The sequence below is a fragment of the Rhinoderma darwinii genome, chromosome 1, assembly GCF_050947455.1.
Source record: "Rhinoderma darwinii isolate aRhiDar2 chromosome 1, aRhiDar2.hap1, whole genome shotgun sequence".
NCBI lineage: Eukaryota > Metazoa > Chordata > Amphibia > Anura > Rhinodermatidae > Rhinoderma > Rhinoderma darwinii.
In genome coordinates this window covers 479885098-479912247 of record NC_134687.1, presented here as the reverse complement: position 1 = coordinate 479912247, position 27150 = coordinate 479885098, and the positions used below count along the sequence as shown (strand labels likewise).

At 43.5% G+C, this 27150-nt stretch overlaps 1 protein-coding gene across 2 annotated transcripts in view; it reads left to right on the top strand.

The window, feature by feature from the left end:
• Window positions 1-279: 279 nt before the first annotated feature.
• The window catches only part of SETD1B (SET domain containing 1B, histone lysine methyltransferase), a 74389-nt gene continuing 47518 nt past the window's right edge, over window positions 280-27150 (top strand). Inside the window, exons 1-4 of one of the 2 annotated variants that reach the window (XM_075834325.1) lie at window positions 280-585; window positions 1653-1807; window positions 2029-2127; window positions 2452-2722. In XM_075834325.1, coding sequence (XP_075690440.1) covers window positions 1667-1807; window positions 2029-2127; window positions 2452-2722 — 511 coding nt within the window. In that variant the 5' untranslated portion in view covers window positions 280-585; window positions 1653-1666. Of the gene's footprint in view, window positions 586-1184; window positions 1499-1652; window positions 1808-2028; window positions 2128-2451; window positions 2723-27150 lie in introns of those variants that run through there. The other variant, XM_075834318.1, reaches the window with a different exon arrangement.

Genomic DNA, 27150 nt, shown 5'->3' with positions numbered 1-27150 from the left:
CTAGATGTGACCAAGATGGATTCCATGTCACAGGGAGATAATCCAGACATGCTGTGCTATTTATACATTTAGTCTTCCTTCTTCATACAGAATCCTGTACAGTGGGAAATATAAAGAATACACGCACAGCTGAGTCCTGAAGGAACACCCAGAGTCAGTGCACACACACAGAGCTGGCCATGGCACTCCCTGGCAGCATAATGGCCGCCGCTCTGTCGCCCTCTCCTCGCTTGTCTGGTGGAGGAGGATGGAGTGCGCGGCGCTGTAATCACTCACAGGCGGCTGCGAGCTGCGCGCTGATTGGCTACAGTATCGGGAGAGTCTCTCCGCCAGCCCATGACGTCATTGTGGCACGGACCCAAGCGGGGGACACCCTACGCTCCCCCCTCCTCCCTCTACAGCGCGCTGGTCCGCCTCACTTTCATGTGCACAAAGCGTCCTCCTATGGAAATATGCATATGAAAATAAACCGCCCTACTGTCAGTATGAGTCTCAGGATGTACAAGACGCACATACCGGCCACTCTCACGTTAGTGTCAGGATGAAGAGAAGGACTATCCAGAGCTTTCTGACGGCGACATTTAAGTAAGGGAATATGTGCCCGCCTCTCGTTAACTTACAAACAAAATGGAAGCCGCTTTGTGACTGGCGGATAAAGCAGAAAGCTCTGTGTGTATTATCCCTATATCTCCGTCACAAGTGACATAAACAGAACTATACGAGTGTCTCCCCCCCCCCCCCCCCAGAGGAAAGCCAGAGCCCCGGTCAGATCCATCTTGTCTGGCGACTGTTTGGAACCGCCAAGTAAATCTATTGGGTAGATTCCACACACATTTCTCTTTCCCACTAAGGGAATCCCTGGTATACAATAATAATAAACTCATAATATCAAATAAAACATAAAGATGTCGGAACTCTTCCATATTTGTATTCAGCTGAATATAATACTTAATAAGTGTGAGAATGCTGTCCGCCGCTCTGGAACATATGGATATAAAAAAAATGTACGCGTTAATAAAAGACACCGGCTGTGTCCATGTTTATAAATAACATAACATACGTTTATCCCGGTAGTTATTGGTATCGGTGAAATGTGTATGTGACTGGAATAGAGGAAATGTGACGAAAGTGCGGGCGGGAACAGACAGGATGCTTCCAGCACTACTGGCTGGCTGGGGACAGAGAAGGGAGGCGGAGGATAGGGAGACCGCGGTGCATTGTGGGCTGCCCCAGAGCGAGCTGAAGCAGCTCACACACACAATATGTGTTGGCTCGCCAAAAAGGAGCAGGCAGGGTGCCCTCCACAGCATGTCATGTAACCGAGGAAGGGGCCTGTAAAGCGGCTTGGCCTTTCCTGCGGGGCGAGGAGACGACCCTGTGTGCAGGAGAGCAGGGCTTTGGGGGCTGTGGGAAAGGCGGGCAGGCATGTCTTTCAAGGAGGCCAAGCCTGGGGAGAGAAGCAGGAATCCTGAAGACCATGTCAGAAAGCAGACTGCAAGTGAGACTGGACCCTTTCATTATTTGCTCGCCCCTCTTCGTGGATCAGGGATGCGGGCTGTGGGTGATGGCAGCCCGGGGCTGTGTATGCATGTGTATGCCTTGTCTGCGCTGCCCGGACCCTCTACTGATGTGTTCTTGTTTATGGCTTACAGGCTGGATCAACGGCATGGAGGCGGGCAACCAAGCTGGCACCTCTGGCGAGAAGAAGAGTCACCACTGGAAGAGTTACAAGCTGATCATTGACCCTGCTCTAAAGAAGGGGCAACACAAACTCTACCGCTACGATGGACTGTGCTTCAGCATGCCTGTATGTGGTCTGCCAGCTCGGGGGCATCTGCCCATATCTTCTCTGCTGCAAGCTGTCATAAACTTGTTTCTCCATGTGTTCTATCCACTACTAGTCAGTGCATGTGATGAGTGAATGAAGGCGGCCCCTGTAGTAACCTAGCCATGTGTGCTGCCTCTTGACAAGTGTCTCCTGCCGTCCCATCGTCATCATCATAAACTTCTTGCCTTTTGTGTTTGCAGAATCCGGGCGCCCCCCCAGTGGATTGCGTTAGAGATCCCCGGATCGGAAGGATATGGACCAAAAACAAGGAGGTCGATTTACCTGTGCCCAAGCTCAAGGTATTCAGCAGCTGCTTCTTGCACGTCTTATACGTTGCCCTCACTCCTCCGAGTATCTGATAGTTTTAGTGATTCCAGCATTTACCTGTGGCATGCCAGCCTGCAGCGCATTGGTGCATAGGATCGTGCTATGTGTTATATTGTATGTGCTGTGCACAGGGGGAGATGTAGGTTGGAGGGAGGGGGAGCAGTCACTGACTATTGCTGAATTATTGATTGCTCTGACAGATCCCCTTCTATTAACCGTTTGGCGACATAATCTAGTGGACGCCTGACTTCTTCATGTAGTGATGATCCACTCGTATTGTCATCTCTTGCCCTCAGATCGACGAGTTTTATGTCGGCCCCGTGCCCCCTAAGCAAGTGACTTTTGCAAAACTGAATGACAATATACGGGAAAACTTTCTTAGCGAAATGTGCAAGAAGTACGGTGAAGTGGAGGAGGTGGAGATCTTGTACAACCCCAAGAATAAGAAGCACCTGGGCATTGCCAAAGTCATATTTGCCACCGTGAAAGGCGCTAAGGATGCGGTGAAGCATTTGCACAATACCACTGTGATGGGCAACATCATCCACGTGGAGCTGGACACGAAAGGTGGGTGATTCCCGGCGATGTTCCTGTGTGATCGTCAGTAGGACGAGACTTCTAACCCACTGACAGTTGTGTCCCCTGCGCGTCACGTGTGCCAGTGTTGTCAGTTGCTAGGAGACTGCAGAGCCGGCTGTCTATCACTACACTCGGCTCTCTCTACTTTCTGCTACAAGTTGTGCTGCACTGAGATTTTGTGTGTTTGCATACAGACATTCACACAGTAGTGACAGGCTAGAGAATGCAAATCCAGGCTGGATATTGTTACAGTGCTAGATGTCTAGTCTGTGTTCTTACTTCTGACCTGTCTGGTGTTATGGACGTTACTCAGCCTAGGATGTTTATAGTGAGTGAGCATACCTGACAGCTATTGTCCTGTTACAGGGATCCCACACCTTATATTATACTGCTTTGTTTTAATGTTGTGCATGTTGAGATTTGGTTTATAGTTGTGGATCTTGGCTTGTTTGTCCATATAGCAGCCTCTGAGATAGAGATCATAAGGCATCTAAAAGACCCAATTCAATATGTAGTGTATTACTATATGCTTTCCATATAATTGTTACTATTAAATGATTCTATTTATTTGATTTTATTTACATTGAAAAGACATGCGGTTTTATTGTAGGCTAGGGTTAATGGCTTCTTATTTCCTGCACCCCAAGTAACGGGGTGTGACCTTTTCAGTCATTTCAGTTTCTGGACTTGAATTTGTTGTCAAATTTAATATCTGATCCACATTGTTGCAGAAGGACCACTGCCATGTAGCGCTATATGTTTTATATGTTTATCAAAGTGTTTTTTTTTTGTTTTTTTTACCGTGGAAACCAAAACCTAATCATAGATTCCTATTTAACCCCTTAAGGACACGGCCAATTTTAGCCTTGAGGACAGAGCAATTTTTTTTACATTTCCCTCTTTGCATCCCGACGCCCATAACGCTTTTATTTTTTGTACGACATAGTTGTATGAGACTTTGTTTTTTGCGGGACGAGTTGTACTTTATGTAGGTACCATTTTTTGGTACAAATACATTATCGTTTAATTTCTATAAATTTTTAATTAGATTAAAATGCAGAAAAAAAGCAGTTGCGCAGCAGTTTTAATCTTTTTTTTTTTACACCATACACCGATCATCATAAATAATGGTATACATTTGTTGTACACGTTGTTACGGTCGTGGCGATACCAAATATGTCCATATTATTTCATGTTTTGGGACTTATATTTTAAAAAGTTTATTTATTATAAAAAATGTGTATTTCTGTGTATTTTATTTACTTTTTATTTATTTATTTACCATTTTTTTTTTTTTTACATTCATTTAACTTTTTTTGTTAATCCCATAAAGGGATTTATCATTTTGATTTTTATTTTGTAACTGTAATGTACTGGCATAGATCTATATGCCAGTACATTAGCCTGTTACTGATCGTACACAGGCAGTTGTTAGGGCATACCTCAGTATGCCCTAACAACAGGAAATATGTTCAGACAGCCCTGGGGTCCTTCACTGGACCCTGGGCTGTCTGGCCATACGAGTTGTGGGCTTTGATCGCGTCACAGTTATTTTCTGTGACGCGATCAATGTGCAGTCCCCTCTCTTTGAACGCCGCGATCAGCTGTCATCGCGGCGTTCAAAGGGTTAACAGCGGAGAGAAGATGTTTCTCTCCTCTCCGCTGTCAGAGCGGGGCCGTGGCTGTGTATTACAGCCGTTGCCCCGCTCTCGATCGCACACACAGAGACGGCAGGGACGGCTGTCACACAGGACGAGTATGCTCGTCCTAATGCGCGAAGTGCTCGCCGCTCAGGACGAGCATACTCGTCCTGTGTCGGCAACCAGTTAAGGGCTTATTCAGACGAACGTATATTACGTCCGTGCAACGTGCATGAATTTCACGTGCCTCGCACGGACCTATATTAGTCAATGGGGGCGTTCAGAATGTCCGTGATTTTCACGCAGCGTATGTCCGCTGCGTAAAACTCACGACTTGTCCTATATTTGCCTGTTTTTCGCACATCACGCACCCATTGAAGTCAATGGGTGCGTGAAAACCGCGCACGGCACACGGACGCACTTCCGTGTGCCGCGCCTGATGCGCGCTACAGTAGTCTAATCTATGAATGAAAACCGAAAAGCACCACGTGTGTCATAATGATGGCGGCTGCGCGAAAATCTTATAGCTGCACATCATATGCTGCTGACACACGGAGCTGTTATGGACCTTTTGCGCGTGCAAAACGACGTGTTGTTTGCGTGCGCAAAACGCACACGCTCGTGTGAATCCGGCCTTACTCTGTAGAACCCTGTTACATCTGGAATACAAACAGTTAAACACGGGTACAATACTCCTGCCTGAATGAGACCGGATTCTCTAAAAATGACAAAACGCACGTAGAGACAAACACCAGTGTGAACAGAGACTAATGCTACAGTTTTAGAATATATTCTAAGGGAAATTCTATTACCTTGCCTTCTAGATGATTCATACAGGGTTATATATAAATAGGGCGTAAAAAACAGAAATAAGTAGGTTTGAGGTCCTTTTATTCAGATTAAATGACAATGTTTTTGAAGCTGTTCTTCCACGTAGCCTACATTTGGTTATTTTTGTATATTTTAAAGACTTGTCAAATTGCTGTTCCTTCAAAGGATATTGCATGTTGTCTGCATAGGATTTATTTTTTCTTTCTATAACAAATCTAAACTTTGGTACTGCTACTATAGAAAGTGCTACATGCAGTAATGGAGTGGCCTACAAATGTCACTAGATGTATCCGGTACATATAATGACTAATTGACATTAAAAGTAAGGCTGGATTCACACGAGCATGTTCGGTCCGTAATGGACGGAACGTATTTCGGCCGCAAGTCCCGGACCGAACACAGTGCAGGGAGCCGGGCTCCTAGCATCATACTTATGTACGATGCTAGGAGTCCCTGCCTCGCTGCAGGACAACTGTCCCGTACTGAAAACATGATTACAATACAGGACAGTAGTTCCACGCAGAGGCAGGGACTCCTAGCATCGTACATAACTATGATGCTAGGAGCCCGGCTCCCTGCAGTGTGTTCGGTCCGGCACCTGCGGCCGAAATACGTTCCGTCCTTTACGGACCGAACATGCTCGTGTGAACCCAGCCTTAGTAGAAGAGTTTGTTTCCTTATGGCATTTAGTTATGTTTAGGCTTCCATGTGTATTGCATAGTAGTCCCATTCTGACTGGAACAGGTTGCTGAATGCGTGTATGTGCACACGACCTATTTTCAGACGTAATTCAGGCGTTTTTAAGCCTGAAAAGACTGCTCCATTACGCCTGCAAACATCTGCCCATTGCTTGCAATGGGTTTTACAATGTTCTGTTCAGACGAGGTGTAATTTTACGCGTCACTGTCAAAAGACGGCGCGTAAAAATACGCCCACGTCAAAGAAGGGCAGGACTCTTCTTGGGACGTTTTTGGAGCCGTTTTTCATTGACTCCAATGAAAAACAGCTCCAATTACGTCCGTAAAAGACGCCTCGCAAAACGCGAGTACTTGCAAAAACGTCTGAAATTCAGGAGCTGTTTTCGCCTGAAAACAGCTCCGTAATTTCAGACTTATTTTGCGTGTGAACATACCCTAAACTGTGACTGTCATTCACTCAGACATGTTCTGAAGTGGTGGGAACTATTGTCTGCTAGTGATAGCATAGACCTTGTGTTAGGCTGACTGCAAGCATCACTTAGTAATTTTGTCCAGTGATGTCAAAGGGGTTGAGGATCCCAAATCAAAGTGCCCACTAGTGGCACTTAATCAATGCAACTCTCAGTACATTAGTGTAAGTGTGCTGATAAGTGTTATTGGTTTGACACATATTTTTGCAGTGTCTCAGTGAATTTTTATTTGTTGTGCTGGATCTTTACCTGCACAGGTTTAGAAATGACATATCATATATTGTGCCAAATTATTTATTTTTTTTTTTTTATTTTTTCATTCTGATTCACCAACACAGTGTCTCATTGTCTCTTGAATGGCCGTTCCCAGCAAAGTTTATAACTCGCCATCGAGCTTTTAGATGGCCTGATATTGTCATGTATTGTTTAGCTTTATATTTAGATTCCAGTACTTGTTTCATACACAACTTCTTCAGCTTTTCCAGGTGTATAGCACACTGTCTATTTGAGTTGGAGCTACTTGCACGTTTTTGCACAAGTTATTTGGCACGATACTATCAAGCCAACAATGAGCTGGAGATCTATTAAGTTATAAATGCTTGTCAATACATTACACTAAACACTACAGTTTTTGTTTTCTTAAAATTCTACTCCATGGAGTAAAAGTGCCTATACGTGTTTCGAAAATGCGTACGATTTGACTAATTTTCACTTAAAGAGGCTCTGTCGCCACATTATAAGTGTCCTATCTCCTACATAAGGAGATGGGCGCTGTAATGTAGGTGACAGTAATGCTTTTTATTTAAAAAAAAAAAAAAAGATCTGTTTTCACCACTTTATTAGCGATTTTAGATATATGCTAATAAGTTGCTTAATGCCCAAGTGGGCTTATTTTTACTTTAGACCAAGTGGGCGTTGTACAGAGGAGTGTATGACGCTGACCAATCAGCATCATGCACTCCTCTCCATTCATTTACACAGCGCATAGGGATCCTGCTAGATCCTTATGTGCTGTCTTATACTAACACATTAACAATACTGAAGTGTTTAGACAGTGAATCTCATTGTAACCTGTCATTTACTGCGTAATCTCGCAAGATTACGCGTCCTCTGCTGTAACTACCACAGACAGACTAACGAAGTGCAGGGATTGTGAATAGACATCCCGTGGAATGTCTATTCACTGTCTAAACACTTCAGTATTGTTAATGTTATGTTAGTATAAGACAGCACATAAGGATTTAGTAGGATCCCTATGCGCTGAGTGAATGAATAGAGAGGAGTGCATGATGCTGATTGGTCAGCGTCATACACTCCTCTGTACAACGCCCACTTGGTCTAAAGTAAAAATACGCCCATATAAATCTAAAATCACTAATAAAGTGGTAAAAAGAGATAGTTTTATTAAATAAAAAGCATTACTGTCACCTACATTATAGCGCTCATCTCCTTATGTAGGAGATAGGCCACTTATAATGTGGTGACAGAGCCTCTTTAAAGGGGTTCTCCGTTTTGGAGAATTTCTACTAGTTAGGGTCTCTTCGTAATAAGCTGATCACAAAGTTTTCTTCTGCTGTATCCCTCTGCGATCAGCTGTAATCTGTGGAAAACCTGGCAGTTAGGCCGGGTTCCCTCTGGTCGGATAAGCTGCATAAAAACTGCGCAGCGTATCCTACCTGGAACCCGCAGCAACTTCCGTCCGAAAAACTGCGGTTTTTCAAATGGAATTTCTGCTGTGGAATGCAGTGCTGGGGTAAAAACAACCATAATTATCCCCTCCCTCTTTTCTGCACATTGTCCGACCTCCCAAGATTACGTTGTAGGCCATGTGGCGCTGCCGCGGTCACATGGGATGAAACGTCATCCCAGGAGGCCAGACTGCAGGAAGGAGGAGTGTGTTCCGGCTAAGTATGATTTTTTTTTCCTGAGTTGCGATTTTTGTGGCGTAATCGCTGCGATTTTGCTGCAAAAGTCGCAACTCTTGGCTCCCTGTTGCGGGCTTTGCATCCCCATTGATTTCAATGGGGAAAATTCAGCGACAGAAAATAAATGAAAACGCAGCATAAATTGACATGGTCACAGGTCAATTTATTAACATTTACGCTGCGTTATTTTTCTGCAGAGTGTGCATGAGATTTTGTAAATCTCATCCACTTTGCTGCTACTGTAAATGCTGCAGAATTTCCGCACAGAATTAAGTTGTGGAAATTCAGCGGCGTTTACGCTACGTGGGAACCCGTCGTTTTCCCTGCAGCATTACACAGTGCCCTTTCATATTAATAGTTTGTGTGTAAGACAGGAATGGATATGTCCTCCAGAGCGAGAGATGCGGTTTGTAACCACTCTGGCCTGGAGCTGGCAATCCTGAATAGATGATCCCTCTATTAACTAGAATTCCCTAATACGGTGTATGGAAATGGATTTTCTAAACTGGCCACTTTTATAGAATTATTTATTTAAAAAAAAAAAAGGCAAACTCCTTGCTGTTCAAATAAAGACCCCCGGCTGTCCATGTCTGTGCCAATTAAACAATGGACAGTGGTGCTCTTCACATTAATATGATGTAAGATGGCTTTATCATATATCTGCTTCCTTGGTTGCCCCGGCCGCCTCCACTTCGGTGCAGGCAGGAGATACAGCAAATGTTGTTCCCCTTATCTGCGCATGCGCTCAGCGACTGTTCAGCACCTGCACAAAAGTAAAGGCAGCTGAGGAATCGGTCATGTGATTTATCCACATGACCGCCGCCATCTTACATCTTTTTGGACGCAGAGACCGCCACCGTACATTGTTTACACTGCATGGACAAGGGCAGCCAGGGGCAATTATTTGCACAGCAGGGGTATGATATCAAGATACTTATACATGTAACATCACAACCCAACAGATCATATAAAAAACATCAGAAAAGGCAATGAAGTGGCCAACTCCTTTAACCCCTTCCCGACATTTGACGTATCCATACGCCAAAATCGGGTAGGGGAAGTATGGAACGGGCTCACGGAGTGAACCCGCTCCATACGATGCCTGTGTCGGCTGTATGTTACAGTCGACACTTCAGAATAACGAGCGGGATCCGCGGTCAATACGTCTGCAGCATTTAAATCGTTAGAAAGTGGGGGGCAATCCCCTCTAGCTCATTGCGCGCCCCCCCGCAATGCAATCGCAGGGGGGGGGGGGGCGATGGTTGCTATGGCTACCTGGGGGCTTAATGAAGGGCTTAATAGAAGCCTGTCGGAATCACGATATACTTCTGCACATTAGTATTTCAGTATATAGTGCTGGTTGATGTCCCCTAGGGGGACTAATAAAAAAAAAAAAAAGTAAAAATTATTAAAATAAAGTTGTTTTTTATGTAAAAAAAATTTAAAGTTAAAAAAAAAACCCATTTCCCATTTTCCCCCTAGAGCATAGTAAAATAAATAAATAAACATAATTGGTATCGCCGCGTCCGTAAAAGTCTGAACTATTACAATATATCATTAGTTAACCCGCACGATGAACGGCGTAAAAAAATTGTAAACGCCAGAATCTCTATTTTTCACCTCATCTTCCACAAAAAATTAAATAAAAAGTGATCAAAACATCGCATGTACCCCAAAACTGTATCATTAAAAACTACAGCTTATCCCGCAAAAAATAAGCCCTCCTACCACTTAATCGACGGAAAAATAAAAAAAGTTATGGCTCTCAGAATTTGGTGACGCAATACAAATTTTATTTTTTACACTTAGGCTTTTACTTGTAAAAGTAGTAAAATATAGAAAAAACGATATATATTTTGTATCGTCGTAATCGAATTGACCCACAGAATAACGTTAACATGTTTTAATTGCACAGTGAATTCCGTAAAAGCGACGCGCAAAAAACCATGGAGGAATCGCTGTTTTTTTTTTCATTTTCTACCCCACAAATATTTATTTTTTTCCCGTTTCCTAGTACATTATATGGCACAATTAATGGTGCTACGAAAAACTACAACTCCTCCTGCAAAAATCAAGCCCTCATAGTACTACATCGACGGAAAAATAAAAAAGTTATGGCTTTTGAAAGGTGGGGAGAGAAAAACAGAAATGAAAATCTGAAAAAGGGCTGCGGCGGGAAGGGTGATCCAAGTAAACAAGAGAGATATTTTGTTTGTCAGTCTGCTAGATTAGAGGTTAGTCTCCTGCTGATCTATCCCATTTCCGTCCGGGGAGCGGAGACACCAGATTGCTGATCTCCTGGGACACACCGGAAATATAATTTTTTTTTTTTTTTTTTATAGATTTCTCAGTTTTAATTGTAATATGAGACCAATGAGATGAAGGGAGGAATAAATTCAGATTATTTTTTTGTGCATTTTCTATGTTTAGTGTTCCTTTAAATGAACAATAACTCTTCAAGCAATTTATGCTAATCTAATAGAATGCCTGAACGAGGTCCGAATTTACTGTCAAAATTTAGTTGTTTCATCCATGCAAATTCTCTGTGAAGTTACTGCTCCTAGGTGTCTCCATTCCTGTAAATCTGATGTCCACCTCCTGTTGTAATGCAAAATTAACGAGCAGAACTAATGGACTGCAGAAGGTGGGAGTGTGCCTATACAAGTCTATGGAGAGGGGAGGGGGAGCAGAGAGTGATTCAGACAAAGATGCTGCATACATGTCTATGGAGGGGGGAACAGGAGGAGGGGAGCAGGGAGAGAAATGGACACAAATAAGCTATCCATACAAGTCTATGAAGGGGAAGCAGGAGCAGAGTGAAAAAAAGACAATCAGACACTGCAGCTTCCTGATAAGGCTGGATTAACACGACCTATTTTCAGATGTAATGGTGGCATTTTATGCCTCGAATTACGTCTGAAAAAACGGCTCCAATACGTCGGCAAACATCTGCCCATTACTTTCAATGGGCTTTACGATGTACTGTGCCGACGACCTGTCATTTTACGCGTCGCTGTCAAAAGACGGCGCGTAAAATTACAGCCTCGTCAAAAGAAGTGCAGGACACTTCTTGGGACGTAATTGGAGCCGTTTTTCATTGACTCCAATGAAGAATAGTTCCAAATTACGTACGTAAAAGATCCCCTGCAAAACGCGAGTACATGCAATTACGTCTGATATTCAGGAGCTGTTTTCTCCTGAAAACAGCTCCGTAATTTCAGACGTAGTTGCAGTTATCGTGTGCACATACCCTTAGTGTTGTAACTCACACCAGTGCTGGATTCTCAGCTACACTTCTCATTACTGCTGTATAATGTCCTCCATGTTGCTGCAGCTTCTATATACATTCAGAATACAAGTCATTATAATGGCCAGGAATAGTGCTATTTCTCGTGTACACACACGACCGCTTATTCTGAAACGTCACCTGAAAAGTTAGGTACGCTTTAAGATTGTCTTAGGCCCCATGCACACGACCGTGCCCGCAATCACTGCCCGCTATGGGGGCATGGCCGGCCGCCGACTGCCACCCGCATTTTCGGGCCGTGCTCCCATACAAAGTATGGGAGCACGACTCGCAAAATTCAAAAGAACGGACATGTTCCATAATTTTCTGAACATTTCTACTGCACGGACACCCACCCGTAGCGCTACGGAAAGGTGTGCGTTCAATGAAAGCGAATGGGTCCATTTTTGCGGACCGCAATTGCTGTCCGCAATAACTGAGTTTTTTTTACGGTCGTGTGCATGGGGCCTTAACGTGTAAATACTTTGACCACGTGACCACTTTCAATAGTAAAAATTGGTAATTACAGAATTTTGACTGTAATATCCTGAAATCGATGTGTGTAAATGCAATTGCACGATGGGCTTGAAGTTGACCCTTGGCGACATGCACCGTAAATTTACGGTGCAGGCACTATGTGGTTAGAAGGCCCCAGGTCTTCCATCTGTTTATGCCTATTATGCCCTGACAGCGGCAGGGCCTAATAGGATGACTATCGGATTACACTTACAGGCACTATACACAGCAATACAGAAGTATTTGGCTCGTGAGTTCACACGTCGCAGATTTGTTGCAGATTTTCATTGCGGATTTTACCCTTTTTCAAAGCAAAAGGGTGAATTCTGCATCAAATCTGCGACTAATCCGCAATGTGTGAACTCAGCCTTTCAGTGATTTATTAGAGTTACTAGGATAGTCAAGTTCCCTAGTGCGACTGAATAACATGTAAATGTATTATGGAAAAAAATACAGAAAAAGTACACATAATTGGTGTTTCTGCAACCATAGCAATCTGCACTATAAAACTAAAATATTATTAATCAAAGGTTGTGAACGCCGTTTAAAAAAAAAAAAAAAAAAAGACCAGCAGCATAGCGTTTTTTGTTAGCCCCCCCCCAAAAAAAGGAATAAAGGTAATACAATAGGTCCTATGTACCCCAAAATATTACAAATGAAAACTACTGCTCATACAAAAAACAAGCCTGCATAAAGCTACGTTGACAGAAAAATAAAAAGTTCCATCTCTCAGAATATGGCGACACACAATTTTGTGTACATATATATATATATATATATATATATATATATATATATATGTGTGTATATGTTTTTTTAAAAAGTGTTTGTATTGTGCCAGTAGTAAAATCTAAACAAAAAAACAAACTAAATTTCGTATCCCTAATCGTATTGACCCACTGAATAAATGTAACATATTTATGCTACACGGTGAACGCCATAAACTCAAAACCCCAAAAAAACATTAGCGGTGATGCTGTTTTTTTTTTTTTTTTTTTTCTCCTCTCCCACTTTCCCTCCCCCAAAATTTTTTTTAGTAATTTTAATTACTACTTGTCCTGCAAAAAACTAAGCCCACATAAGGCTTCATTAATAGTAACTGAAAATGTTATGGGTTTCAGAATGCATTGATAAAAAAAATTATCTCCTCAGGGCAAGGGTTTCCAATGGCCACTTCAGTAATTTCGGGATAACTGAGCCAAAAATTACAGACAGACCAAAATGTTTACGGACACATTACAAAATCGTTGCCTCAGCAGTGTGCTAGGAGTGACTCGCCAATCACAGCCCCGCTTGTAGCTTCCCCACGCTAACTTAGTGTGGGAAAGCTGCAAGCAGGCCTGTGATTGGTGAGTCCGACTCACTGACCACCCAATCCACAGCTCCCTGTAGGTAGAGCCACAGTGCCCCCTGTAGATGGAGCCACACGCCTCACCCCGCCCCTGTAGATAGCGCCAATGGGGTTCCCTCTGAGCGGAATCCCCAGCCAGAGCGTCCGCAATGCTTTGGCCAGGGAATCACATATATGGATAGTGACGCCTGGGGCTGAGTCATGTGACTCGGGTCAGGTGACTGGTCCATTCCCGGCACCGACTTCACTCAGACTGTCATTCACTTGGCTCCGTCCGTCGTCGTCCTAAATTAATTTGCCGCGGCCTACTCTTCCCTTGTTTGAACTGCACATGTACATTTTGGCGCATATGCTGTGCAATGTTTCAGGGGATGGAGGATAAATCCCGGACAGTGGTTTTTTTATGCCAGACACTACGGACGGCAGAAAAAAAAACCACCAGTTTTTTGCGGACTGTCTGTAAATTATGGATGGTTGGCAACCCTGCTCAGAGGCCAAAATAGATGTGTCCTTAACCCCTTCCCGCTCCCAGATGTACTATTAGGTCATGGTAACTGTATAGTTCGCGTTCCATGACCTAATAGTACGGCCTGCATTCAATACTACGCCGGGCGCGGCACGTTCATGAGCTGTGATAGCTGCTATTTCCAACAGCAGGCTATCGCAGCTCAATGTGCCTGAAACGGTCGCGATGGTCCCGCCTCGGCGATCGCTCCTATTGGCTAGTTATTGACTGACTGACCAATAGCGGTGATCGGTCTCTTCACTTCCTCTCCCTGACATCACATCCTGCTGCAACCGCCCTGAATGTCTGTTGGAGATATCGAGGCGTTCAGAGCGGTTGTGAGAAGAGAGAAGTCAAGAAAGTAAAAAAAAAAAAGTTACAAAAAGCACTCTCTTTTTTTTTTTTTTTTTTTGCTTCCCCCACGTTTTTGGTCAGTGATCTCCTATCACTGACCACTTCTCAGTCTTCAGGACCTGATTTCTTGGTCCCTGAGAATTATTCTTTGTTTTTTGTTTTTTTTATATATATGAAACCCAAAAATTAAAAAAAAAAAAAATAGTTTAGCCAAGTTTGACAATTTAACTGGTTCGTTTAGTATTCGGGTTAGTTAGTGTCAGGGAACCGTCAAAAAGCGTAGTTGGGGGGGGGCGTGGCCAGCAGGCAACATGAGAGGACGTGTTGAGTGAGAGCTCCGTCCGGTAACCCGCAATATCTATAATCCTGCATAATATCCTGAGACAGACAGACCTCTTTATAGCCTCCTGGAGTGGCACTGAGTCATTGCACCGATGGGTCCCACAAAAGGTGCGTCGGCGGCGAAGAAATTGAAGAACTTTGCCCGGGACAGCGCTCAAAATGGCGTTGCAGAATCTCCGGCACAACGCTCCAGGCCACCACGAGGTCAGAGCACCAGCACAACTCAGCAGGAGGAGACGGAGTCTGAGCCAGAGCTGACTCTGCAGCAGGTGTACGAACAACTGTTGCAGGCTATCACTCTGTCCACTACATCGCTGACGGGGAAGATAGAGGAGGTGAGGGTGGATCTGGGCCTGGTACGCCATGATGTGCAGAAGCTGAGGGAAAGGGTAAAGGACACGGAACATCGAATCTCCGCCATTGAAGATGCTAATTTACGAATACCCGCGAGATTGTCAGCAATGGAGGCCAAAGTGGAGATATGGCAGCAGAAATGTGATGACCTGGAAAACCGCTCACGCAGGAATAATATCAGAATTATTGGTTTACCGGAGCGAGTAGAAGGAATAGCGCCAGGCGTTTTTATTGAGCAGTGGTTCCGTGCCACCTTTCCTGAGGCGCATTTTTCAGCAGCATTTGCGGTGGAACGCGCACACAGAGTTCCAGCATGACCTCCTCTGCCAGGCATGCCGCCAAGGCCCTTACTGGCACGCTTACTTAATTGAAAAGATCGGGATCAGATTTTACAGATGGCTCGTCAACACCCTAATATTCAGCATGAGAATTCCTGAGTGCTCCTGTTTCCAGATTTCTCGGCGGAACTACAAAAGAAGCGTGCTACATTTATTGCTGTGAAGAGAAAGATGCGGGATCTGAATATATCCTATTCAATGGCCTATCCGGCTCGTTTACGTATCACTGATGGAGGGAAAGCGATTTTTTTTTGGAGATCCGAGGGAAGCTGAGGAATGGCTATCTTTGAGACCAGGTAACCGGAGGGTTTGAGTTGGGCCATGCGGGACTCGCTGTGCTGATAAAGATGCCGGAGGTCCAGACACGCAACGCGACTTTCCCTCTTGGTGAAAGGACTGGCAGATTGGGAAGCTGGAACTGGATACTCCATTTTGAATACCCGAAGCCATGTCGCAGGGAAGTCGACACATCCGTTAACCTTCTGGACTGTCCGGTATTTCTTGAGAATGTGAAGAGGTCTGATGGGAAATAGCGGGGAAATGTGGGTTGCTACAGTTGTTTTATCTCTGTGTAGGTTAACAGTACCATCTTTAATTGTATGCACAGACACCCCGTAACCATTAGCCACGGTATAACAGTTATACTTATACCTTCACAGGTTACTGATAAGTTTGCCCATGGGAGGAGTATACTCTCATGGAAGTCCCCACAGAGGGAAGTTTTGTTTTGTTGGATAATAGTTACACAGCTTGCTACACAATCTATGCTATATACGAAATTAACGATATTGGTATATAACTTGTATTATCTACAGGGGATAAGGGGGGGAACCCTCTGCAAACATGTAAGGGATTACTTGTATGGCTGATCTGAAAGTAATGTCGTGGAATATTAGAAGCATGGGTACCCCTCGCAAAAGTATTACTGTGTTTGCACACGTGAGGGAATTCGGACCGCACATTTTATGCCTCCAGGAGACCCATCTCACGGCGGATACAATCCACCGTCTTAAAAAACCTTGGGTCCAATGGGCAGAGCATTCGTGGCACACGTCATATTCTCGAGGGGTTTCTATACTGGTTCATAGATCAGTGCGGTGGAATGCAACCAAGACGGTGAAAGATACAGAGGGTAGATATATATTTTTACATGCATACATTAATTGTGCGCCATTTGTTGTCATAGGGATATATGCGCCACCTCCAGCTTACCTGTTAATACTGCAGACAGCGGTTACTTTTGTAGCTAATTACCCTGAAGCCAAAGTCGTATGTATGGGAGATTTTAACTGAACCCGTATATTGACAAATTCGTAGCTCAGAACGAGGCTGGGGAGTTGTACCCACCTTCAAACTTGCAGCGACTGATAGACGAGATGGGATGGGTGGAGTTGTGGAGACTGAGACATCCCAAAGATCTTGAGTTCTCATGTTTTACCCCTGCTAGGGGGGCGTTATCTAGAATAGATTATATGTTTGGATCGGCCTCCTTGGGTCCTAGGGTAATTGATATTGAATACGCCCCTCCCAGTGCTTCGGATCATGCGCCCTTGCAGGCGACATTTCGTTTATACGATAGACAAGCTAGCAAATTAAACTGGAGGGTTCACCCATTTTGGCTATCTCTGATTGGGACTAATGATCGTATTCCTGATCAGTTAAACCAATTCTTTGAAATCCACGAAGAAGAGACTGATATTTCCCTAAGGTGGGACACGTTTAAAGCATATTTGAGGGGTTGTTTGCGGTCCACTATTTCATTTATCAAAAAGACATCAAGGGTAGAGGAAGATAGATTGGCAGGGACTTGGAGCAGGCATATATCGAGGAGCCGACTGAGGACAATAGACTGCAATGGCAGCAGGCGGGCAGATTGTATCAGATACATCTCAGAGAGAAGGGGGATAGGAAGCTGTTTTTTCTTAAACAAAACGCCTTTGAACTAGGTGATCAGTCTGGGAGATTATTATCACAAATAGTACACTCCAACCAATCATCCCCGGCCATTCTAGAGATCATGGATGAGAGGAGACTATTTCTTAATGATGCCGAGCAAATAAGGGATAGGTTCTGCAGATTTTATACTGATTTATATACATCCCAATGTGATTATTCGGAAGACTCCTTGTTGGAATATTTGGAGGGGATTACATTCCTGCAGCTAGCAGAGGAGCATAGAGACCGCTTAGATGAGGATATTACACTGGAAGAATTGCAGACGGCCGTGCAGGATTTAAATAATGGGAGGTCGCCTGGGCCTGATGGAATCCCGTTGGAAGTGTACTCCCGATATTTAGAGATTATTGGCCCTGAGCTGCTTCAGATGTATGCAGCAGCTTTTGAAGTGGGAGTTTTGCCCACTTCTTTATATGAAGCTACTATTATCATTCTACTGAAGCCTGACAAAGACCCCGTGGAGTGTGGATCATATAGACCTATCTCCCTGCTCAATTTAGATAAGATCCTAACTAAAATTCTGGCAAACCGACTTAATCATATTGTCACCTTACTCATACATGAGGTTCAATCTGGTTTTATTCCCGGGAGATCTACTTCGGGGAATATTCGGAAGGCTCAGGCGGTTTCACAGGTAGGGGAGAAACTAAAAAAACAATGGGCGATGGCCTCACTTGATGCGGCCAAGGCCTTTGATTCAGTGGAGTGGAAATATCTGCAAGCGGTATTGTCTAAATTTGGGATAGGGTCGGGATTCTCCAAGTGGATATCTATTCTATATAAACATCCCAAAGCCAATTTATTGATTAATGGGAGAGGTACTTCCTTTTTTGAATTGAGCAGGGGCACCAGGCTGGGATGCCCATTATCCCCTCTTCTCTTTGCACTAGCCATAGAATCGCTGGCCATCCATATCCCCTTCCCGCAAAATCACGTACAGTTACGTCATGGGAGATGGACTGTTCCCGCATCTTGACGTAACTGTACGTCATGGAGATGAAGCTGGCTCAGGAGCTGAGCCAGCGACATCACCGCCGGGTGACAGCTGTATGTTACAGCTGGCACCCTGAGGTATCGGCCAGGACCGGAGCTAGCCTCCGATCCGACCGATTAACCCCTCACATGCTGCGTTGAATAGCGATCGCAGCATGTGAGGAGTTTATAGCCACCGGCGCCCCAGCAACATGATCGCTGGGTTGCCGGTGGCTGCAAAGGCGATCGGAGGGCTAATGCTTACCTCCCGGTCCGCCAGCAACGGAATCCTCCTATGCCCCGTCGTCGGCGGGGCCCAGGAGGCTTCCGGTACCATCGGCAAGATGGCGCCGGCTCAGCTTCCGGCTCAGAAGCTGAGCCGGCGTCATCAGCAGTGGGTGTCCGCTGTATGTTACAGCGGACACCCCGATCTATCGCCAGGAACCGGAGCTAGCTCCGATTCCTGGCATTAACCCCTTCGATGCAGCGATCCATTGTGATCGCTGCATCCTAGAGGTTTGTAGCAAATCGGCAGCCTTGCCACGCGATGGCAAGGCTGGCGACTGCTACCATGGCAACAGGAGCCCTAACAATGGACTCCTGTCTGCCATTACGTAAGCTGATTAGGCCCCGCCCAGAGGCGGAGCCTGATCGGCTTGCTGTCAGTGAACAACTGACAGTTCTAATACATTGCACTACATAGGTAGTGCAATGTATTAGAACATCAAACAAACTGTTGGACCTTCATGTCCCCTAGTGGGACTAAAGAAAAGTGTCAAAAAAAGTGTCAAAAAAGTAAAAATAAAAGTTGTAAAAAATACAATAAAAGTTTCAAATAACAACCCAAAACACAATCGCCCTTTTTCCCTTATCAAGTCATTTATTATTGAAAAAAATAATAAAGCCATACATATTTGGTATCACTGCGACCGTAACGACCTGAACTATAAAAATATTATGTTATTTATTCCGCACAGTGAACGCCGTAAAAAAAATAACTAAAAAATACTGACATAATTGCTATTTTTTTGGTCACTTTGTCTTCCAAAAATTTAAATAAAAAGTGATCAAAAAGTCGCATGTACATAAAATGGTGTCTATAAAAACTATAACTCGTCTCGCTAAAAACAAGCCCTCATACAGCTCCGCCGACGAAAAATTTAAAACCGTTATGGCTCTCACAACTTGGCGACAGAAAAAATCCATTCTCTTTACAAAAGTTATTTTATTGTGCAAAAAGTTGTAAAACATAAAAAGTGCTATAAATTAGGTATCACCGGAATCGGACTGACCCACAGAATAAAGCTAACATGTAATTTATAATGCGTGGTGAACGCTGTATATAAAGAACTAAAAAAATATGCCAGAATTGCTGTTTTTTGGTCACCTTGCCACCCAAAAAAAAAAGGATAACAAGTGATCAAAAAGTCGCGTGTACCCCAAAATGGTACCAATAATAACTACAGCTCGTCCCGCAAAAAAATACAGCCCTCATACCACTACGTCTATGAAAAAATAAAATTAGTCAAGGCACCAATAAGCCAGGAAATAAAAATATACAGTTGTGCAGCCCGAGGGGAACATTTCTTCTGTTTCAAGTGGCGAATTATCAAGGCCCCTAAAATTAGGGATCCAGGAAGGGGAGGGCCCAAACATATCTGCTGGAAGCGAGGGTGCCCGTATTATACCAGGACAACACTTCCCAGCAAAATTCCCCAAACTTCAAAGGTGCCGAGTGCGGACCAAAAGGGGGATAAGTAAAGACCATTTATTAGTGCGACACCGGCCTGTGCAGAAAGGATTGTGTCACAGCGTAACACACATCTATGGATCATTATTTATTTATTTTTTTACCCCACTATACCACCTGACTATGCCCCTTATATACTCCGCCCGCCTTACATATGCCCCCACATTATAAACGGAAACACCAGTAAGACTCCAAACAAAACTACTACCAAGCAAAATCCACGCTCCAAAAGCCAAATGGCTCTACCTCCCTTCTGAACCCTACAGTGTGCCCAAACAGCAGTTTACTTCCACATATATGGCATCGCCATACCCGGGAGAACCCTTTTAATAATTTTTGGGGTGTGTGTCTCCAGTGGCACAAGCTGGGTATTGGCATATCTATTGAAAAACCATTTTCACTCTGCAACATCACGTGCACACCAATTTCTGCCAATCACCTGTGGGGTTAATATGCTCACTACACCCCTAGGTGAATACCTTGAGGGGTGTAGTTTCCAAAATGGGGTCACTTCTGGGGGGGATCCACTGTTTTGGTCCCACAGGGACTTTGCAAATGCGATATAGCGCCCAGAAACCAATCCAGCAAAATCTGTACTCCAAAAGCCAAATGGCGCTCCTTCCCTTCTGTGCCCTACTCTGTGCCTAAACAGCAGTTTATGACCACATATGTGGTATTGTCATACACAGGAGAAGTTGCTTTACAAGTGTTGTGGTGCTCTTTTACATTTATTTGTTGAGAATATGAAACATTTTCAGATAAAACTACGTCTTATTGAAGAAAAAGGATTTTTTTTATTTTCACTGCCCAATTCTAATAAAATCTATGAAACACCTGTGGGGTCAAAATGCTCACTACACCCCTAGATGAACTCCTCAAGGGGTGTAGTTTTGTGAATGGAATCACTTTTGGGGAGTTTCCACTGTACTGACACCTTAGGAGCTTTGCAAAAGTGACATGGTGTCAAGAAACCAATCCAGCAAAATCTGTGCTCCAAAAGCCAAATGGCACTCCTTCTCTTCTGATCCTTGCCGTGTGCCCAAACAGCAGTTTATGACCACAAATGGGGTATTGCCGTACTCCAGAGAAGTTGCTTTACAAATGTTGGGGTTCTTTTATTCCTTTATTTGTTGAGAAAATGAAAAATGTTGAGCTAAAGCTACGTCTTATTGGAAAAAAAGGATTTTTTTTATCTTCACTGCCCAATTCTAATAAAATCTATGAAACCCCTGTGGGTTCAAAATGCTCACTACACCCCTAGATGAATTCTTCAAGGGGTGTAGTTTCCTAAATGGAGTCACTTTTTTGGTGTTTTCACTGTTTTGGTCCCTTAGGGGCTTTGCAAATGCGACGTGGTCTCCGCAAACCATTACTGCTAAATTTGAGCTCCAAAAGCCAAATCGCGCTCTTTCCCTTCTAAGCTCCGCCGTGTGTCCAAAAAGCCGTTTATGACCACATGCGGGGTATTGTTTTACTCGGGAGAAATTGCTTTACAAAAGTAGTGGTGCATTTTCTCCTTTTAGTCCTTGTGGAAATTAGAAAAAATTAGCTAAACCTACATTTTCTTTGAAAGAATGTAGATTTTCATTTTCACGGCCTACTTCCAATAATTTCTGCAAAAAACCTGCGGGGTCAAAATGCTCACTATACCCCTAGATAATTTCCTCAAGGGGTATAGTTTCCAAAATGGTGTCACTTTTGGGGGATTTCCACTGTTTTGGTGCCGCAAGAGCCTTTCAGATCCGACATGGAGCCTAAAATATTTTCTAATAAAAAGGAGGCCCCAAAATCCTCTAGGTGTTCCTTTGCTTCTGAGGCTGGTGCTGCTGTCAATAAGTGCACTAGGGCCACATGTGGGATATTTCTAAAAACTGCAGAATCTGGGCAATAGATATTGAGTTGTGTTTCTCTGGTAAAACTTTCTGTGTTACAAAAAAAATAGATGAAAAATGAATTTCTGCAAAAAAAAAAAGAAATTTGAACATTTCACATCTAGTTTGCCTTAATTCCTGTGAAACATCTAAAGGGTTAAGAAACTTTCTAAATGCTGTTTTGAATACTTTGAGGGGTGAAGTTTTTAAAATGGGGTGACTTATCGAGGGTTTCTAATATATAAGGCCCTAAAATCCACTTCACATCTGAACTGGCCCCTGTAAAAATAGCCTTTTGAAATTTTCTTGAAAATGTGAGAAATTGCTGCTAAAGTTCTAAGCCTTGTGATGTCATAGAAAAATAAAAGGATGTTCAAAAAACGATGCCAATCTAAAGTAGACATATGGGTGATGTTAATTAGCAACAATTTTGTGTGGTATTACCATCTGTCTTACAAGCTGATACATATAAATTTAGAAAAATGCAAATTTTTGCAATTTTTCGCTACATTTTGGTGTTTTTCACAATTAAATACTTAATGTATCGAGCAAATTTTGCAAGTAACATAAAGTCCAATGTGTCACGAGAAAACAATCTCTGAATCGCTTGGATAGGTAAAAGCATTCCGGAGTTATTACCACATAAAGTGAAACATGTCAGATTTGAAAAAATCGGCTGTGTCCTGAAGGCCAAAACAGGCTGTGTCCTTAAGGGGATATACGACAGGATCATATATTTCAGGGAGTAAAAATTGGAGACAGAGAAAGTAGAGTGGGTCTATATGCGGATGACCTGATCCTTTATATGTCCGAGGTACATGATACTCTCCCAAGGGCAATTGATATTGTGAATCGGTTTGGCCGATATTCTGGACTGCTAATAAACTGGACTAAATCAGCCCTGATGCCGCTTTGGGAGGTAGAATGGCCGGAGGTATACTATAATCTGCCTGTGGTCACTAACTTTAAATATTTAGGTATATACATTACAAAGCTCCCTGCAGAGTCTCATGATAAAAACATATATCCCCTAGAGGCCCTATTTATCGAGAAATTTAAGACATGGAAAACGCTACCGCTATCTGTGGCAGGTCGGATAAACTTGGTGAAGATGATTCTGTTACCTAAGGGATTACATTTACTGGAACATGCAAATGGTCCCATTCCGAGATATATTTTTTTAATAAACTACACTCATTGACGGCTAGCTTTGTCTGGGGGAAATCTCGAAGGAAGCTTGCATTGGCCAAACTACAACGCCCACGGGATAGGGGAGGAATGGCACTGCCTAACTTCTACATTTATTTTTTGAGTGGTCAACTACGTTATTTGAAAGAATGGATAGGACAAGGCACAGAATCCTTTCCCGACTATGCTTTGGGACAGGTGCTGAGGACATCAGTCATGTGGCTGGTGTTGGAGAATCCCAATTTGTTTAGAGGGAGACTACTCCTACTCCATAGATTAGCTCACCAGGTATGGAAAGCAGCTAAGTTGATATATGGCTTTAGGGCCTTGGAGGAGCAGACACCGATATGGGGAAACCCCATGTTCACACATTTACAAATGATGGAGGGTTCAGAGTATTGGAAGGTGAATGGGGTGCTGTGCCTGGGGGACGTTTATAGGGAAAATGTGTTGCTATCGTTTACTCAGATGATGGAAGAATATGGTTTACATCGCACCCAGTTCTTCAGATATTTGCAACTACGACATGCGTTGAAAGCTCAATTTAACACGCAGTCCCCGTCTCTTTCGAAATTCCCATTGATTGGAGTTCTAAAGACACAGGGACCCAAGGGCATTATTTCAGCACTGTACACATCTCCTAAATGTACGAACTGAGTCGCACAAGCTTCCGGTGCAATCGGCGTGGAAAGCAGTTATCCCCGGCTTGTCCGAGGAAGACTGGTCAGAAGCCCTGGAGTCTCATATGTTGGTATCTCCTTCTGTTAATAATAGGCAGACCCAACTATACATAATACACCAATGTTACCTTACACCATCACTTCTACATCGAATGGGTCAGATACCGAACTCAGAATGCACTAGGTGCCACTCTTCAGGGGCAGACTTTATACACCTCATTTGGGAATGTTCACGCATCAGTTCCTTCTGGGAGGGGGTGCTTGAGGTTCTGAGGGACATTGTGTCGGTGCCTATACCCAAGACGCCGGAACTGTGCCTGTTGGGTTTGTTGCGGGAGGAGGATTGGCAATTGCATACCCGAGTGTTCCTTAGGGAAACACTATTCTTAGCTCGTAAAGCCATAGCCCTGAGATGGATGGCGTATAGACCTCCCACGGTTGGGCAATGGAAATTCTTGGTTGAAAATGTTGTCCCATTTGAGAGAGTGGTGTACAGAAATAGGAAATGTGTTCATAAATTTGGGAAGATCTGGGATGGTTGGCTCGCATCATCAGGGACCTTGGGTATGGGAAATAATATGCATTCTCTATTACATTGATCGTCGAGGAGGAGAGGAGAGAGAGGAAGGAGAAATAGTGAACTAATGTGGTAAACAATTCAACGTTTGTACCTCTATTATCAATGTATGTATAATTGGTGCTAACTTGACCTATATCATAACCACCTACCCATATAAGGGAAGATGCAATGTTTGAATTGTAATTTGTGATGTATATCATGTCTGGAATACCATGTAACTTCTTTGTATTCAATGTTCTGAGATATATAGTATCAATGGAAAGTTATTTCTTTTATTCTTGTACTGCAAGCTTGGAGTTCAATAAAACGAGTTTAAAATAAAAAAGCGTAGTTGGGTATAGCGTCATGAATCCGGCACCGTTGTTAGGTTTAGCGTTAGGGATCCATCACCGTAGTTCTGTTTAGCGTCAGGGAAGTTCGGAATAATCTAGATGGGTTTAGTGTCAGGGAATCATCGCCGTAGTTAGGTTTAGCGTTAGGGAAATTCACATAAAATCTAGTTAGGTTCAGTGTTAGGAACCCTCGCCCTAGTTAGTTTTAGTGTCAGGGAAGTCCATTTGTTCTCTAAAAACAAAGCACGCTTTTGTGCTAGTTTAGGTAGCAGCCTATTGCTCCCAGTTAGGGATTTTTTTTATTGTTTTTTGCTGTATATACATTTTGTACCTGTCTAAGCACAACAAACATGTCCCAACGGACATTTACTGCCGAAGAGGCGTATTAATTTATTGCCTCTGACAGACTCGTCGGATGGTGTGACTCCCTAGGAGGGGCTCCAGGACCACCACTATAGCTGAAATCCCTGAGAGAAGTGACCCCGCAACAAATTGATACCCCCCGAGCGAAGTGACCCCATTTGGACTCCCACACCAGACAATTACGAGCCCCAAATCCCTGAGGACACTGGCAGCACAGGGGTAAAATTTAACACGGCAGGGCTCAGGGAGATGGACTTTTTCAAGTTCTTTTTCACTGATGAATTTATAGAGCTTATGGTGTCCCAGACAAATTTATATGCCCAACAGAATATAACAAAGAACCCCACATCATTTTATGCCCAATCCCACAGGTGGAATCCTGTAGATGCAGAAGAGATGGGCAAGTTCTGGGGACTGCTCTTGAACATGGGGCTTCTGAAAAAGCCATCCATTAGGACCTACTGGAGCACAGACATGTTATACCACACCCCGATGTACCGTATGGCCATGTCCAGGATGCGTTATGAGGCAATACTTTGCTTCCTACATTATACTGATAATGAGCAGTGCCCACCCTGAGATGACCCCAGTTTTGACCGTTTCTGTAAACTGAGACCCCTATTAAACCATTTCAGTGCCCGGTTTTCCCAAGCAAACACCCCCTGAGAAGTGTATTTCTGTTGATGAGTCCCTGGTACATTTTAAAGGGAGGCTTCAATTCCACCAGTACCTGCCGAGTAAGAGGGCAAGGTATGGCGTGAAGATGAATAAGGCCTCATGCACACGAACGTGCTTTTGCGGCCGCAATTCCCCCGAAAATCCACTGGAGAATTGCGGCCCCATTCATTCCTATGGGGCCATGCACAGGACCGTGCCATTCTCTACTATGGGAGTGAAAAGTTGAAAAACGCCCAGTTGGGCATTAAGAAACTAATTAGCATAAATCTAAAATTGTTCATAACTTGCTCAAAAATTATCGTTTTTCAAAATAAAAAACACTTATCTACATTACAGCGCCGATCAGATTATGTAGGAGATAGGGCACTTATAATCTGGTGACAGAGCTTCTTTAAGGGGTTAAAGTTTCTGTACTTTCGCAAAAGTTTTGGTATGTCATAGAGACATACGTTTTGATCGCTGGGTGCTGTGACCCGCGTCTATGAGCCCTTCAGCTTAAGGGCTCATTCAGACGAGTGTAATACGATGAAACAACGCACAGCACACGGACCCATTAGTTTCAATGGGACTATTCAGACATGCGTGAATTTTCTTGCAGCGAGTCTTCGTTGCGTGAAACTCACTGCATGTCCTATATTGGTGCATATGTGTGCTGTCCGTGTTTCACGCATCAAATACATTGAAAAGCAGAAAAATAAATGTAAAAAAAAAAAGTACTTGCACGGACGTGTTAAACGCATGCCACATGCAAAGCACATTGATGACAATGCGCAACGCACACTGACAACAAAATGTAGGAAAAACGCGTTTTTTACGTGCGAAAATCGCACGCGTTCGTCTGAATGTAGCCTAATAAATAGTGCCGATCCCAGCCAAGGGTGCAGTCTCCTCAGCTGAACGCTTTTACCCCTTCGTTTCAGCACTTTGACCCCCCACTGATCAAAACTGATAATTCTCTACGACACGTCAAAAGTTTTGTGAAAGTACAGATGCTTTTTAAGGGGGTCAAGAGGATAAAGACTAGCACACTACTTTAATAACCTGCAGCTATAGTTGAACAACTCGTCAAAATGTTGAGACGTACGCGTCATCAAAGAGTGTAAAGCTACATGTTGTGTGATTCCCAGTTGTTTTTTTTTTTTTGTTTTTTTTTTATTTTTTCTGCTTTTATTTTTTAATTTTTTTTATGTATTGATAGTTTGCATTTAGTCCGTGTTAGTCTGCGTCAGAAAAAAAGTTATACATTTTTTTGTATATAGCTCTCGACAGTATACAAGTACATATACATTTACTGTACATTAAAAAAAAAATGGCAGCAAAATATTTACCGCAGAAGAGGCGTATAAGATACTCGCATCGGACACAGATACTGCAAGTGATATAGTAACTTTTTGTTCTGTCCGCTTCCTCAAGTGACCCAGAGGAACCTCATTGCA